General features: G+C 37.5%; 2 protein-coding genes across 2 annotated transcripts in view; one reads left to right on the top strand and one right to left on the bottom strand.

Annotated features, from left to right (window-relative positions):
- Window positions 1-2931, top strand: part of LOC134660664 (E3 ubiquitin-protein ligase hyd) — a 33184-nt gene extending 30253 nt beyond the window's left edge. Inside the window, 6 exon segments of the mRNA XM_063516441.1 lie at window positions 115-277; window positions 588-822; window positions 926-1132; window positions 1248-1395; window positions 1659-1889; window positions 2322-2931. Coding sequence (XP_063372511.1) covers window positions 115-277; window positions 588-822; window positions 926-1132; window positions 1248-1395; window positions 1659-1889; window positions 2322-2534 — 1197 coding nt within the window. The 3' untranslated portion in view covers window positions 2535-2931.
- Window positions 2932-15947: 13016 nt separating this feature from the next.
- On the bottom strand, window positions 15948-17684 carry LOC134660865 (lethal(2)neighbour of tid protein 2). The gene has a single exon (XM_063516708.1). It carries the CDS (start codon window positions 17535-17537, stop codon window positions 16053-16055), a length of 1485 nt encoding a protein of 494 aa, XP_063372778.1. The 5' UTR covers window positions 17538-17684; the 3' UTR covers window positions 15948-16052.
- Window positions 17685-17939: the final 255 nt, after the last annotated feature.

Genomic DNA, 17939 nt, shown 5'->3' with positions numbered 1-17939 from the left:
ATCTGTATGTTTTAATGTATTAAATCTAGGCCCAATCAAATTTAACCACTTTGATTGTTTAGTGCAACCGGTTCATAGTGTATTCTTAATAATTTGATCAATGACTTTAAACAGGTGCACTCATTACACCCATCTTTCGCGGGTAAAATAACTGGCATGCTGCTAGAACTAACGCCGGCGCAGCTCCTCGTGCTGCTGGCGAGCGAGGACGCGCTGCAGCAGAAGGTGCGCGAGGCCATGGACCTCATCGTCATGCATCCCTCGGAAGCGATACTGGGTGAGCATCCATATCATCTTTAATGTCAGATGCACATGCCAATGTAATCTTGTTAACATGAAAATATTAAATCTGGAGACGATTTAATATTTTTTTACATTTATTTTTTAGATTTGGCGTGATGCACACTTCCGCAGCTTATCTCGGCTATATGGGGTATTCCTTGACGCTTTTCCTTGCTCAAATAACATTAGGTCCTGGTGTGGTTAGTTTTAAGTGTTTACTCGGTCCATTTAATTATTTTGAATGGCACTCGCGTATTAACTCATGCAGTTTAAAATGTGACTTCACATAGTCGTTTTGGGTGCAGATCTGGACGTTTTCTCACTGTCGGAACGAAGCGCCGCCGCCGCGGGCTCCGGGTCCGGCGGCGGCGGCGCGGGCGGTCCGGGCGGCGCGGGCGGCGCGGGCCCGCCCGTCGCGGCCCCACCGCCGCCCGACGACGCCGCCCCTCTGTTCTACTCGCCAGGCAAGCGCGGCTACTACTCGCCCAGACAAGGGCGTGCCACCCCTGAACGGATTAATGCTTTTAGGAATGTTGGCAGGTTTGAATCATCACATGTTTCATATTGTTTTGTTCCTTGAGTTTGTTTTAAATTGAGAATAACTTGTTACATAAAAAAAATCTTGTGCTCAATATGATTACAGAATCATCGGCCTGTGTCTGCTACAAAATGAATTATGCCCTATGTTCCTCAATCGGCATGTACTGAAATATATTCTTGGTCGACCGGTTCGGTTTCATGACCTGGCGTTTTTTGACCCCGTCGTGTACGAAAGCCTGAGGCAACTCGTGGTCGACGCTGAAACAGGCGATTCACATTCATTATTCGCTGCTCTAGATCTCAACTTTAGGTAATTATAATTTATATTTATTCAATAACACTTCTAATATTATATGATTGGCTCGTGGCACCTTAGTAGTAACTACGTACGATATTTTATTTACTTTGGGTCATGTTTTTGCCAGCTTGGAAATGTGCGAAGAGGAGGGAGGCGGGTGCGTGGAGCTGGTGGCGGGCGGGCGTGAGCTCGAGGTCACTGCCCTCAACGTGTACGACTATGTGCGCAAGTACGCGCAACACCGCATGCTGCTCTCACAGGAGAAAGCGCTCGAGGTACAAGCTGTTTACTAACACCCTACACTACAATACCCACTATCAATTTGTTCATTTATTCTATTTTCGCATAATAATTAAATGTTGAATTATTACTGCAAATCACAATAACGAAACGAAATGCCACGCCGCCAAAAGATATCAATAATTACGAGTATCAATCAAACTCCGTAATCCACTATAGGTACTTTCCCCAAGTGCCTTTTTATAACATTGAAACAACACCTCTTGCCAATTGCGGATAATGTAAGTGTACATTGTAGGCGATACGAGTGGGCGTCTTGGACGTCCTGCCCGAGTCGGCATTGGAAGGCTTGACGGCAGAGGACCTGCGACTGCTACTGAACGGGGTCGGCGACATCAACGTGGCGGCGCTGGTCTCCTACACCAGCTTCAACGACGAGAGCGGCGAGCCCCCGGAGCGGCTCGCGCGCTTCAAACGCTGGCTCTGGGCCATCGTCGACAAAATGACCCATCTTGAGCGACAAGATTTGGTGAGCGAGATCATTACAAATGCCTTGCTTTCTCGCCCCCTTACAACTACTGAGTCACTCGCCAACAATCACAATATCTGCTGCCGTGTTTGTAGAGTTAAATTGTGACACTACAGACAATTGTGACACTATAGGCGAGTGACGTCACTTTCAAAAATTCAAAATATATTTATCCCTAAATAAATCTGATTAGTGGCTATCGTTTTTGCAGTTCAAAAAGAGAAGCTGATTGACTTCACGGTCAACATCCCTATTACTTTTATCATCGGATATAAGGGGAGATCTTGTACATCATTTTTTTACTGCATATGTTTTATAATTTGACAAAGTTTAAACTTCCTCCTTCGGTATATCATATCAGTTATCAGAGCAAAAAGTAGTTGGTTGTATTAAAAGCTAAGGCTAATTATGTTTGTATGTGTTGCGGTGTAGGTGTACTTCTGGACCGGGTCCCCCGCGCTGCCGGCGAGCGAGGAGGGCTTCCAGCCGATGCCGTCGGTGACGATCCGGCCGGCCGACGACGCGCACCTGCCCACCGCCAACACCTGCATCTCGCGCCTCTACATACCGCTCTATTCCTCCCGACACGTGCTCAAGCACAAACTCTTACTCGCTATCAAAACGAAAAACTTTGGTTTCGTCTGAACTAACATGCCATTATATAAATTTCGTTTAGCCCTAATTTCAATCTTCCAGGACTGTCATTTTCCCTATTGGATTTTGATTAACTGATCACTGAGATCCGTAAGAAACTAGTAAATAGTCAATGATAGTAAAACTTCTAAAATTATTACATACATAAAATGATTCATGGTATACCAATGTCTTAGAAAATATCAAACTGATTTACTAACGATGTTTCGACGGACCTCCTTTTAGTTAACTGTTTTACAAATTGAACGATTAGAATTGTGATGTCGTACCATAGACGAGTCTCTATTGGGTAAACCTTACATTAATTCTTAACAGTAATATTTTACTTACACATTCACTCATTAAATTACTATTTGGGAGAGGAAATTACATTTCGAAAATCATAGTACATACTAAAGTACCTGTACCTATATTGTACCCGTGTTGTGTACAATAAAGTGATTACTACTACTACTACTACTAAAGTCTATTTTTTTTATTCGGTAGACTAAAATGACATTTCATAGTATGAACATAAAATGTCATTTCATACTATGAAATGTCATTTTAGTCTACTGAATAAAAAAATAGACTAATGTATTTTTGCAGTTAAAATTAAATATTATTTTGTTTTCAGATATTATGTATTATCAATGCACACACTTGCTTTTTAAGTATAACTTTGCCATACACCTATAACTTACTGAGACACAGATATTTCCTGTCCCATTATGGCTTATTGTTTATAAGTAATATTAAGTAAGAAGTAATATGAAAGACTGAACCGCCAATTTTTTAAACGTCAGTGGTTGTCAACTATTTATGTCCGTGTTTAACACGTTAACACATTCACTGCCAAGAACACGTATGTGTGTTAGATATGAGCGCCGCGGCCGCCGATAAAATTTTTGCCTGACCTTGGTAGTTACTACTACTTTCAGAATCAGATAATATATTTTTAATCTGTCAGCTCCCACGGCTCATATATGAGCCAGAACGCTTATGGTGACGTCATATCGTGGGATTCGACAGGTTAATCGAGTTTAGATCATTAACGGCGCCACTTCGAATAGTTTATAGGTGTTCAAAAGGTATTTTAGGCCCATATAATTCAAAAATATCGAAGGCAAATGCAAACTTATCTGTCTAGTAACCGCGCTACTAGTCTTGGGGAAACGAAATTATTTAATATCAATTTTAACATCAATATGCTTGTAATAAACATACGATTTCCTTCCATTTTTATTGTGGAAAGTTCCACATTACAATGTATAGATTGTATATATACACTAGACATATGTCAATCACAATAAAAAATTAACTGTGATCAACTCTGGCTAACGTGAGACTCGAACCCACATCTTTGGATTACCGATCCAATGCATAAGTAATTTTGCCAGCTAACGAAACGGAATAACATCCTACAACTAAATTTGAAATTATTTAAGAGAAAATTAATTAAACTATTGTTGCAAAAGTGTTACTATTCAATTAAAGATTACCTAAACGATCAAATGCTATAATTTTCACAGTTGACATCACTATAATTTTTAACTTTATTCATAAATTGATACGGACATTTTTGTAATAATAATAATTCACTAGGTGAAAGAATTTATATACAAACAAGATATATACAGTGGGTGGTATTACTAAAGGAAATTAATAACTAGGTAAATTTTTGAAACGCTTTCCAAAAATTGTAAAATTATTTTGTGACGTGACTCCTGTCCTGTCCTAAATATCATTACTTATTTTAACTTGGTGTAATTTATGCTGTATATAATTTGCTACCCTATAGTTATGATGCATGCTGCATGCGATCAAATATTTGTATACCTGCTCCCGTGGGTAAGACATAGAGAAACCTGTACATAATTTAACACCATAATTGTACCTATGTTTTCACAAATAAAAAGATTCTGATTCTGATGATTCTGATTCTGATAACCATACGTCATTTACCGCGAATTTAACGATTGCAAGCATGGTTAAAACATCTTTAAAAGGTATAGAATGGAGTAATTTTGAGATATCAAGCGTTTCCACGTCCAAATGTCCGGCCGTTGACTTCGCACGGAAGGGCGTCGGAATCGGGTCTCAATTGAACTTGGCCACTGTTCAAATTTCAAGCTTTGCTCTCTCGCAGCTCAATCTTTGGCCTTGCATCGCTCGCATGGAATTAAGCCGCTATCTGAACCTGCAAGTTTTTGGCCCTGTTTGGAGCTCAACTTTCGGCCCGTTTTAAAACGCTTGAGCATTGGTCCTTATCCGATCTTAGCTCCATTGCAGCTCGGCCTTTGGCGTCGCACGAATGCGCTCGCAGGAAAGCTCCAGATCTTTAACACTATGGCTTCTGTCTTTATCGGCCTGCACCCTCGCTCTGCTCTCTTGCAGCTCGGCCTCGCACAGAAGCGCGCCGCAATCGGCGCTCCAGGCGTTCGGCCGTCAGCCAACCTGTATGCTTACCTGCAGCTCATCCTCTGGCCTCGCATTGGGAGGCGTCGAAATCAAGTCTTCGGTGTTACATGGAGCTCTGCGTTGGGCCTCACTTTTTGACATAAATCGGTTTTGTTGGATCGATATTGGTTAATGACCGAGTTCAATTTTCTTTGGATTGTCGACAAGACGTTTCCCTGATACAGTCAATCCGCTATTTTGAACTTAGCACAAAAGATAAGGGCCTCGCTAAGATCTTCCGGCCAGAGCCTCGCCAAGATTAAGACCGCCTCTGATGCCGCGCGATACCGCTTATCCACAGTTTATACGATATCAATTTTTTTCGTACCATTATTCAATAAATTATCCTTGAAAATAAAAAATGCATTTATTTCATAAGTTTCTTACAGCTAGTGATGGGTAGGATATCAATTTAAAATGAGTTTGTATGAGTACCTCATTTTCTAAAATGAGGTGTTACAATGTCTTACTTCAAATGAGGTACTAGCATATTTTCAGCGGCGACTATTCCATTAATTCCAACAGCGACATTTTTTATTAAATGTATATGACACCGTAAGATTGTGAACCCGTTTATAATCTAACGTAGGTTAGGTTAGATTATAATCTCCCTACCGTCAGTTTATAATGTAACTAGCGAGATTATAATATGACGAGTGATTACAATTTTACGGTGACATATATACACTGACTTAATATAAAAGAAATAGACACACAAAGCAGAACAAAAACGTCAAGAAATGTGGATCCCAATGACGTTTCGCACCATTTGCATTGATGATAAAAACGCTTACGTAAATTTTGAGTCAAGATAAATGTTTCGTACAGAAAAGAGCTTAATGTCGTAAGCATTAAGTGTCAAATTTGCAAACATAAGTACCAACACTGTTAAAAAATTTAGTCCGATGGCACTAAACGTAACGTATTTACGTCAAACAACGTCAAACGAGAATAATGAACGAATGGAGTCACTTTGGTACACTTTAATATGTATTACTGTACAGGAAAACCAATTGAAGTAATAAATAAAACAAATTTAATTTAATCGGGAGCTCAAATAAAATTAATTCGTGGTTCAAATTCAAACAAATTAAATTTTTAATTCGTAAGTATACGTCTTTTCAATACTAATTTCCTTGAAATAAATTCTACTTATTAAATAACTGTGTATTTAAGATCTACATTTACTCATAGCGCGGGTGCACGGGGACATTTAGATACTGATTGGATTTTTTTTATAAAGTCTACCTATACTTTATAAAAAAAATCCTGTGGTTGTCACTGTGTTCCGACAGGTTTAGCATTTACAGTTAGTCGATATAAGCCCTTATTGGTGGTGTATATGTCGGAAACAGGGAAATGGGCCGAACACACAAGTGCCGTTTTGCCTTGTTTAAAACTGCATCACCCCTATCTCTTGCTATAATTAAATAGCAGTCCACTTTGCACGTCGCATAGGTTTTCTTGGAAATCTTGAATTTAAACATAATATTATTTCTTATGAATTCCATATAAAAATATAAAAAAATATTGACCTCACATCGACTCATTAGATTTTTGTTCCTTAACATCCCTTCTTTGGTACTAACAAATTAATTTATTCAAAACCATAAAATTACCACCAGATTACATAAATTATGTAATGCTATCCAAAGAACTAACCGAAAGAAATACATTCCATCCTTTTTCCTTGTTTTATCATTGTTATTTTTACATATTTTAACGGCACATTTCGTAATTGTTGACAACTTCACATTTGAGCGTTTCAAACAAGACTAAACGAAAAAGTAATGCATGATCTGTTTTGACATCACTTTTGTGGGGCCATTTTTGGCGGCTGATTGGGTATCCAGTTATTTATACTATATCAATGCATATATACATATTTATGTATTCATCACTTCCTTTATAAATCAATAAATAGTAATATTTAATTGGAGTGCAATTCTGGAGGTTAAGAGGATTTTTGAGGGGTTCATGGTGGGTTCATGTCACAGAGAGGCGGTGAGTGGTACAAACTCAACGCATTTCTCGGTGGACCTTTTGTCGTTGCAATAAGGTTTGTAGTTCGGTAGTTGACAGTGTGGACCATTACTCGTTTCTTCATTTGAGACATTTGAGTTTTGAGTATCGGCGAGCAGGCGAGCACCTAGCGCCTCGCGCGATCCAGTGACTTTCTTGCGAGTTGTGAGGAGTGTATGAGTTGTGAAGGTCGCGACTCGCGAGTGAATTTGAACGGATAAGAGTTTTTTGAAATTTGAAGTGTTTGAATGATTTGTGTGGCAAGAGGTGTTTGTGATGCGCGCGAGTAAATGAGTAAAATGAATAGAGGAGTGAAGTAAGACATTTTTGCGGTACGAAGCAGGGATGTTGCGGATGCAGATTTTTTGACATCCGCGGATGCGGATGCGGATATTTAAAGGCTCACATCCGCGGATGCGGATGCGGATGCGGATGTCAAGATTAGGTACTTAGAAAACGTCAAATATTACATTTTTAGTATAAATAATAATAATAATAATTTATAATAATAGATCGATCGCAGCGCCGGGCCGTGCTCGTTGACATCACCATCCCCCATGATGAGAATCTCGTGAAAGCCGAGAAGGACAAGTCTAGTAAGTACCTAGACTTGGCTCACGAGATAACCGCCATGTGGGATGTTGATTCGACGATCATTGTCCCGATAGTTGTTTCAGCGAACGGTCTAATAGCGAAGAGTCTCGACCAACATCTTGAGAGACTCTCGCTAGGTGGTTGGGTCAAGGGTCAGATGCAGAAGGCGGTGATCTTGGACACGGCGCGGATAGTCCGCCGGTTCCTCTCTCTGCAGCCCTGACTACCGGCAGCTTGGGCCTTGCCTCGCTGCTGGCGGCACCCTAGGTTAGGTTTTTTATAATATGTTTATACGTATTTTGTATTGTTTTTGTAAGTGTTTTTGTATTTTATTTTTATATCCATATTATAAAATAACCTAGCCTAAGAGTTCAAATAAATAAAGAGAATAATAATAATTTGAGCCTATATACGTCCCACTGCTGGGCACAGGCCTCCTCTCATGCGCGAGAGGGCTTGGGCTATACCAACCCACCCCACGCTAGCCCAATGCGGATTGGGGACTTTACATACACCTTTGAATTTCTTCGCAGATGTATGCAGGTTTCCTCACGATGTTTTCCTTCACCGACAAGCTAGTGGTAAATATCAAATGATATTTCGTACATAAGTTCCGAAAAACTCATTGGTACGAGCCAGGATTTGAACCCGCGACCTCCGGATTGAAAGTCGGACGTCATATCCACTCGGCCACCACTGCTTTGCTGCTTATTTTTAGTATATTTTTATTAAAAAAAAACGAAACTTTTAGTATTTGAGCAAGAATATATGTGCGTTATATTTAATAAACAGTAACTTCGCCGACTTTTCTGGATCTAGACGATTTCGTTATAGGTAATGACGAAATTACCTAGCACTTACGCCGCCGCTAAGACGTTCCTGTACCGACTTGTTCGACATCCGCATCCGCATAAGCTCCGCATCGATTTTATGCGGATGCGGATGCGGATGCGGATGTTGAAAATAATGCGGAAGTTCCGCGGTTGCGGATGCGGATGCGGATGTTCGCAACATCCCTGGTACGAAGTACTGCGACAAATTAATTAAGGTGTTTCAAGGCCACGCCGCCGATTCGCCGCCGCCGCCGATTCGCCGCCGCCGCCGACCAATTTTTACCGGCGCGCCGCCGCCGGCGGCTAAATGCCTATCGGCGCTCATATCTAATGTGTGTTCATTTTGTACTGGAATCGGGGCGCTCGGCACCGAAAGTGTTAACTGTCGCAATCTGAATTGGTTAACCTTACGGCTTTGTAATGGAGGCTTCCCGTGACCCACATACGGGGCACGGATCGTGAACGTGTTAAACAATCTGAACACGAGCGTGCACCAGTTTAATAAAAAAACCGCACTAATTGCACTAGTTTAAATCCATAAAAAGTAATGTTTAGTTCATGTTTATTTTTGCCAAAGTAGTAAACTTAGGTGATAGCAGTAGCAATAATTGTCAGAAATATTTTGAATTGACGCAAGGTTACCTACATAGATATGGCTCGGATTTAATTGAGTATTATGCAAATTAAAGAAAACATTGTAAGTTATCAAGACTAGAAGTTATATTTTGTTTATTTATTCAAATCTTTGTCAGGAAATACCCAGGTAGGCAGGTAATCGATTACCATATAAATTCCACACGAGGCTCGTAGTTTACCCACGATACTTGAGAATGGTGAGTTTGCATATTATTGTGAGAACCCGCGATTTTTCAAATCTGCCGCCTTTTTCTACTGACAAGATTTGCTTGAACGAGAAAAATATTATATAAATTTAAATTGTTATCATTTTAAATTTCGAAAATGTAACTTTCCATTTTTTTCAGATGATTGTCAGTGTCAAGTTTTTAAATGTTGTCATCGGTTACTTCAATTTGCGCACTACTATCTGTAGTGGAGAAGATAATTGGTATAGTTAAAGCGCATTCACAACCGTCTTACACCTAGGCCTCTCATGTAGCTTAAATTTTAATCCTGGAGTTCGCATGCAGAACAAAATTTGAGGCGGTTTTTTTTTACCTATACCAAAGAATTATTGTTTTATAAGACGTGTAAAGTGTTTGGCGTTTTCTAAAATAAATATTGAAAACCTGATTCTCACAGATCCTGGTGGTTTTGGGTTCTTTCAACTCTGAATCACTTGCATATTCAATCCTGATGCAAAAAAATGTCACAATAATTTGTATGAAAATTGTACATTCCAATACGTCACGCACATACAAGTGAAAAATTTGTCACACTAAAAAGTGACGTAATGGAATGGACATTTTGGGACATCTTTTTTTTATTGTAGGATGGAGAATGCTGTCGATTCTGAGTAGAAAGAGCCCAAGAATTACCATATTTTAAAGAATTAGGTTTTTAATATTTATTTTAGAAAACGACCAAAAACGTGCCGTAGTTTGACTTTTGAAATAGAGCGCTGTACTGCGATATATATTTTGTGGACACTGGAACTTTTAACAACCAGTGTTACCCGCATAATGCACGGAGCCGTACAGCGCCTTTCACATCAGGTGACAAAATCCAAAGGACGAATGCTTAGATTTTGCATATCCTATACAATCAATGACCTTACATAGAGACCTATCCTTTTCTTTCCCTTTAAAGTATATGTGGCATTTCATTGTGGCTTCCATCAGAGAAGGGTCTTTAGGCTTGGAACGCCACAGATTACCTTTACAGTAGCTTCAAGAGTCATTCTGAAAAAAGTATCGTAATTCAAGGTTATATTTCCTTCCCTCAAATATTTGTTTTACGTAGAATATCCAGTATTATATAGGATATCATATTATATATTAAAATACTGCGCCCTAACTTTATAAATGGGTGTAACATATGTTATTCGTTTAACTGACAAAAAATGTATTGCCACTTTCCACCAATGCTCAATTTTATGAATCGCTGTATGTACCAATCGGATTGGCGTGTGTAGTTTATCTTGGGTAACCTGGGTATCCTTTAAAATCTACATTTTTGTTTAAAATAACTAACTACGCCCGCACATTTAAAACTAAAGATGAAAGCGGTTGAAAAAAAAGAAATTGAAAGTGATCTGTGTTATGTAAGTAGTTAATATTGATTTGATACGATTATTTAGTCTCAATTGACGCGGCTCAGTAAGTCTAAAAAAAGGACGGCATTTACATTTTCGACTTGAAGTCTTTAGTTTTAAATGATCATTGCATTAAGAGTATTAAGACAACAATTTGCCTGTAATCGTCACCCTAGTTCACAATCGTACTAATTACGCGGAAAATTTGGACGTAATATTGACCTTTGTTTGCGCACTATGGTACTAATTATATGCAATCGACATTTAGTTAAGTGATTGAAGGGTCATTGGTTGCAACTACTTTTATATTACACTATTACACCATTTTGTTGTGACCAACGAACGGTATATGCGTTCTTTTTTATGCTTTAGCGATAATCGGCGATAAACAACCCTTATGGTTTATTTATTATTGACATATGTAGAGTCAGACCCAGAAAAGTCTGCAGCGATTTTGATAGCCCACGCAGTGCAAGTGTCATTTTAAACGTCAAACTTCTATGAATTTATGACGTGTAAATAACACTTGCACTGCGTAGGCTATCAAAATCGCTGCAGACTTTCCTTGGTCTAACTCTAAAAAATATTCAGATATACTTTTACTGTTTATATATAGCTTTGTTATATAGGTGGAAATATAAGATAATAGAGTGAAGTAAAAGTTACAATTTGCGCCGGCTTGCATTGGTGTCGTAATTATCGTAAATGATGATAATTTTAATCCAGCAAAAATGTTTCGCTCCTCTAATAATCTTAAAATTTCCTTCGAGTAGGTGTAGTGTTATTCGTAATAAACAATCTCAACCTGATATAATGTGTATCATTTACAATTAACCCTTTTCCGACATACGTTTACTGTAATGGGCGAGGGCTCATAATTCGGAAATAAGATAATATGAAATTAATTTTGTATTAAGCAGAAACGTCTGCGAACGATGCTATTAAGCTTCGAAATAAATTAAAAGTGGAAAATTCACTGTCTTGGGTGGGACTTGAACCCACGACCACTGGATCACTAGTACAGTGCTCTGCCATCTGAGCTACCAAGACCGTACCCAATTCAGCGAATATGTCCACCATATGAGCCCTAAATCATATTGGAAATTCACTAGTAACGATGCGCTATCCCATACTAAATTAATTTTGTATTAAGCAGAAACGTCTGCGAACGATGCTATTAATTTATTTCGAAGCTTAAGATAATATGGCCAATCATCTCTTCTCGAGATATTTAGCAATGTGACGGACAGAGTCGCACCATATCCTTTTGTACCTTTTTGGTACGGAACCCTAACAAGCGCTGTAGTTTTTTATGATGGTAATAACAAAGTCATGAAACTTTCCATGTAGGATTTTATCAATCAACGGATTACGCATACTCTGCGGACATAAAAAGTAACGCGCGTATTTTTTACATGTTCATGTGACCAGCTGACGGTCTTTTCTCCGCGATATAACCGGCTGACTATTTTTTTAATTCATGATAGCATCTTAAGAGGCCTTATTCCTTAGAGCGTTCACCGATTTCGCGAAATAACACTCGATAGATGGCGTTGGCGCTCGGTACGCGAGCGCTGGCAAAGTTAAGCGCGTTTCAACGCAGGAAATAATAATATTGATACTTTTCAATTTAATTGCAAAGTAACATTATTTTTAGCGTTATATTGGCACTCTTTATTTTATTTTATAAGCATGGTAGTAGTCAATAGAGTGTATGTGTTGGGATAATATATAACCAGAGGCGAGTAAATAATAACGATATTTACCTCTGGCATGGAATTATTGTGACAATCACTCTTCTTATGAATAAGGTGTATTCGGGTATTTCCGAATGAACGAATAGTGGCGGATAATTCCGAAAGCTGACTCTTACTACAACGGAATATGAGTGATTTTACAATGATTTTCGGAATTACCCGAATAAACCTTACTACTAATATTCGTCATTGTAGTAGTGTTGTATTTTCAAACTTCTTTAGCGGCGCTGTGCACTTTTTGAGGTGGGGAAAACCCTTTTGGCCGCCGGACCTAGTGCGCAAAGACGCTCACTCACACGCCAGAGCAAATTTTAAGTAAACAACTAATAAAAAGTTTAGGGATTGCAAATAGAGATATCGATATTTACAATTTATGGTAAAAATCTTCTCAATTTGGCTTTGTTCTTATTCAACTTTAATTTATTTCGAAAATGCCAAAAAATAACATTTTTTACACACGACAATGTTAAAAATAAAAGTCTTTATCATTAAAAACAACCACTAAACAATATCGATTCATGACGTAATAACACCACACTAGACTGTACAAGAAGTCGTTTATACAAGACAACGGCGCGCATGGACTGTCCGCAGTGCAGACCGACAAGGACTGTTTCAATAGTCTCTAGGTCAACGGCGTAAGCGCTTGTCGGTACGTAAACTTTATAAGCGTAACGTTAGAGCCGCGCATCGTGTGTCGATAATATAAATGTAAGTACCGGAACTGCATTGAGGAAAATTGCACGTGGGTTAATTGAATTGTCAATGAGTGAAGAACAATAATATTGGAAAAGGGTGGGGGATCGGAAATGTTCGGGAATGCATGTTTCACATTCGACATGTTCCTTAGATGAGCTTCTCAGTTCCCGTATTACATCCTCCCTACAATTTCAAATATATAACATTCTCATAGTTAGGCGACACTGACTATATAGTCCTAGCGTCCGCCTGTACCATTCTTGTGCGAAGCGGTCACTGCAGGGTATCACTCCCCACTACACTATGATCTTAAAATGAATCTTTTGTTCTGCAAATAAACCACAAGGACAGATTTACTTGTCTGACTCTACTATCAACAGCTGAAGAAGCTCCCTGAACTTCAGCTATAGTTAACGCCTGTCTCTCTCGTCTCGTTTTACGTATTCTAGTTACTAGTTACCACCAATTGGCATTTAACAAGTGTTCAAATGCTTAAATAAAACCAGATTTGCGATTTGATATTTATTTTGAATATTCTCATATCGAGTTAACATTCCCATCCCTAGCTGTCTTGTATACAAGACAACGGCGATGAGGAACAAGAAAAACGTTGAAATCTGGAGCAATTTTTTTGGGAGCCTTATTATAAAAGAATGGATTTCTATAGCTGCAATAAATGCAATTTTTTTTTAAACAAGGACCTAAAACATTAAGATGAGTGTAAAAAAAATTATAATTGATATTTTTTCCACATTTACCGAGCGGTTGAATTTTTGTCTTGTATACAAGACAGCGGCGCCAGTGTATCTTTCTATCGTTGTCTTGTATACATGCCAACGGCGGTCAAAGGGTTAAATAATGTACGACTTGCAGTGTGACATACTTTGATGTAATTTTAATGTTCATAGTTGATAATAAGTGCTTACAAATATACATTTAGGTATTTTTTTTCCACCGAAATAAACATAAACTTAGTTTTCAACTGCATAATAATATGTGTTAGATTAAATGTGTAATTGATTTCACCTTGCCACCTTTGTAAGTTACTGTTTATTCTAAACTTTCTTTTGTTATCCATGTACCTACCTGTATACACACAGGTATGTATATATATATATATATATATATACCTACCTGTATTTTACGTAGATTGAACATTACCATTTCAATTAATTGTAGTGATGCAACCTTTTTCACTTGTAATGGTGTCCGGTATTTAAATAAAAGAAATCATCATACCTGTGGGTTTCCAACGTTCTTACCACTTCTGACTATTAACCGTCCTTGGTTAAATAAGACAACATCCTTTTAAAAACAGTGCTTTGTATTTTCATTATTCTGATACATTGATTTTCCTTTCAATATCCACCGTATCGCCTCTTGAGTTCAGCCCCGATCGTCTAATGGCCGCCTGCGCACCCTACCGCCATTTTGTGGTAATAAATCAGCTACTACCCTTTTAATATTACAATTTGATTTAACGAGTTTTAGGAGGATGCTAACAATTGGTTATTAAATCATGCCTTTTCAGGACACTTTTTGGTGAGAACAGAGAAATAATGATGATATTCTTCGGAAAAAAGCCGTGTAATTTTAAAGTTTACAATAAAAACTTGCTGTTTATATAATATAATCTAAAGCTAAATATTCCTAGAAATGACATACTTTTTTACAAAAAGCAAATGTAACTTAATTAATGCTATTTTATTTACACCTGTTTTATACACTAATTTTTTATCACACAACAAATCGGCCGCTTAGCAACTTCTGCTGCTGACTGTACCTACAATCGATGTCAAAGTTAATTCTTGTTTACATATTTCACCTTAGTTATTACAAAGGAGTATTAGTTATTACTTATTACAAACATATGTTTGACGGCGACTGTGTTACACCTTGGTTGGGTTATTCCCACTAGTTACCACCAAGTTGTTATCAGTGGTAACTACTAGGATTTTTTTCCCACCTTTTACCACTGGTAATTACTGGGAAAAATTATTCCCAGTAGTTACCATCGAAATTTAGTTAGAGTTAAGTACTAATAATAACAGTATAAAAATAGTATAGTACATATATAGAGTGATTTAATAAATAATTATGAGTTGATTAGTGTTTTAGTGAACACCTTAAAAACCAAAAATATTGAAACCGTTTAACTGGTACTAGTACAAAAACTATAATATATGCAAGGATAAATTTAATAATCCATTTAGATTATTTTCAAGTGGTTTTATTAGGTAATTCAAAATCACTCTATATTTATACTGATTTTATTAGTATATGACTCTAACAAAATGTTAGTGGTAACTACTGGGAATTATTTTTCCCAGTAGTTACCAGTGGTAAAAGGTGGGAAAAAAATTCCCAGTAGTTACCACTAGTAACAACTTGGTGGTAACTAGTGGGAATACCCCCTTGGTTACACCCCTGCAAAGTTTCTTTGACTGAGAGGTTATACAACAAATAAGCTAGTTACAAAATATTTTCACAGTACATATGGTGCTACTGTATCGCCGCTTTATAGGGCGGGATTAAGGACAATACGTGCCTGACAAAACTCGTTGCGAATTCCCTACTTTTCGCACTTGTATTGTGTACTATAACATAAAACAGCAATTAAAATAAAATCATCTTGCCTATGCAGTAAGGTTTAAATTTTAATAAATTCCTTTGTAAAATGAAATTCTATACAAAGGATTTTGTTGCAACATTGGTGAGGTGCTGTATTTAATTTTTTAATATTGACTCGTTTTCTACAAAATTAACCTGATTAACCTTGCCTGCATAGAAAAAAATATATTTTCTAAAAGTCTTGTACTTTACAGTAACTTACATAAACATATAAAATTAATAAGACTGCCCGTTGCAACCTTTATTTACATATTAAATCTGTCTTGAATCTGTTTTATTTGTGGTGCAATAAAGAATATTTCAGTTAATTAAGATTTTATTTTTATTGGACTTTGGCAGCAAGTTTAAGTTCAACTGAGATTTTTTTATACACCCCAAGTAATATACTCAAGTGGCAAAAATGAAGCAACATACTAGATAAAACAGTACTTGGGTAAGTATTCCATGAAAACTCTATAAGAGCTAAGATTAAAAACTTAAAAATGATCGAAAAATTAGTAGACCACAACAAATATGGCAAGCTGTGGAAGTACCATGAGTAGAACTGATAATGTAGGCTCCGTGCACACACAATGCCTATGAAGTTCACTATAAACATGGGAAGTATGAACATCTGAGACAAGATATCAAAGTTAATGTGGTATTTAATGGGTTCTTTCACTTCAATAGGCTTTTTGTGAGTCTTCTTCCCACTTTTTTGAGAAGACTTCTGCAACATATTCTCAAATGAGTTCAAAAATTCTTCTTGTTCTTTGGTTAATTTTTCAACTTCTAATTCGGCTTTAACTTTCTGTTCTCTTTTAATTTTACTTTTTCTCTGATTTATTTTGTTTTCTAAATCAATTTGAGGTTGCACTTGTTTTTGTACATACTTTAAGCGACAGTATGTTTGAAAATATTTTGTACACAAAGGCAAAAAAATTAGAAGAAGTATAACATGTATTGCCAATAAAGTTAAATGAAAGCACTTGTTTTCAAATATATCAACATCCAAAAACCTGTAGTTGACTGTCCAAGTGTGGTTGAAAACTCTACCAATGTCAAAGCTACCTTTTAAATATGCTATCGGATTGCTGAACAAAAATGGTGCACCAAGTATTAACTGGATTAATCCACAAACAGCTAGTTGTTGCATAGTTTTAAACCAGCCTAAATTTATCAAGTAGAAGAAGAACAATCCAGGAGCATAAAGTAGTACATTCATCTTAACTGAAACTCCTAAACTATAGAAAACACTACCCAAGAACCAATTGTCTTCTAAAAACAAATTTAATGATGCATAAAGGAATAATACAGCAATTGGGTCATTGAACAGACGCAGTACATAAATAGAATGAATCCTATAAGATGTTAAAATAGTAAATGCCATGACGTATGGTGGGACCTTCTTAGTTTTAATATAAATTCTAAGAACAAGCACAAGTTGCAACAAATAGATAACTATAAACAAATACTGGGCCAGAATAATGTTTGTACCCTGACTTGTAAGGAAATAAAACAATGAATATATGTACACGAATCCTGCTGGATATACCAAGGGGCCGGTGTCACCACGGAGTTGGCTGTAGTCTAAAGTTCCATTCAAGAAGCCTTCACATTCTTGCATGTACGCTTTCCAGTCAATCTCGGTGTACGGCACGCGCTCAATCACTAACACGTTCACGACCAATTCAGTAGCGATGATCAGTGTGGCCACGAACCAAAGCTGCGTCGGATTCAGTATTAGCCCCTTCATGTAGCTCCAGGTGAACATCTTTCTCCAGTCGAACTCCAAAAATATATCTTGTAGATGGTTACGTTTACTCATTGTGTAAAATTTGACGACAGTTTTATGGTGTACAATAAGATCACAATTATATTAATCAAAAATTTTGCCCACCAGAGAGCTCCCTAATTCTTCTATTTTTAGAGTAGGTCGCCGTATGAGTTATTTATGCTCAAGCATTTTCATTCCCTCGTCCTGTCGCCGGTCAAAGATTAGCAACGTCAAACGTCAACACTGTTAACTGTCAAACGAGATCGTGTTGTATTTGAGATATGTTTTTTCCTCGCTTATTTCTAGCTATTATAGACAGAATGAATCTGCTCCTCTACTGACATTGTAACAAATCGCATGCTATACTTGGTCAACCAGATCTTGACAGTAGAAAAAGGCGGCAAATTTGAAAAATGTAGGCGCGAAGGGATATCGTCCCATAGAAAATTTGAA

This window comes from Cydia amplana, chromosome Z (genome assembly GCF_948474715.1).
Source record: "Cydia amplana chromosome Z, ilCydAmpl1.1, whole genome shotgun sequence".
NCBI classification, from domain to species: domain Eukaryota; kingdom Metazoa; phylum Arthropoda; class Insecta; order Lepidoptera; family Tortricidae; genus Cydia; species Cydia amplana.
This window is presented reverse-complemented; position numbering and strand designations above follow the sequence as displayed.

Coding starts and splice junctions, on each gene's coding strand:
- LOC134660865 (XM_063516708.1), bottom strand. CDS start 17,537: ATGAGTAAACGTAACCATCTACAAGATATATTTTTGGAGTTCGACTGG.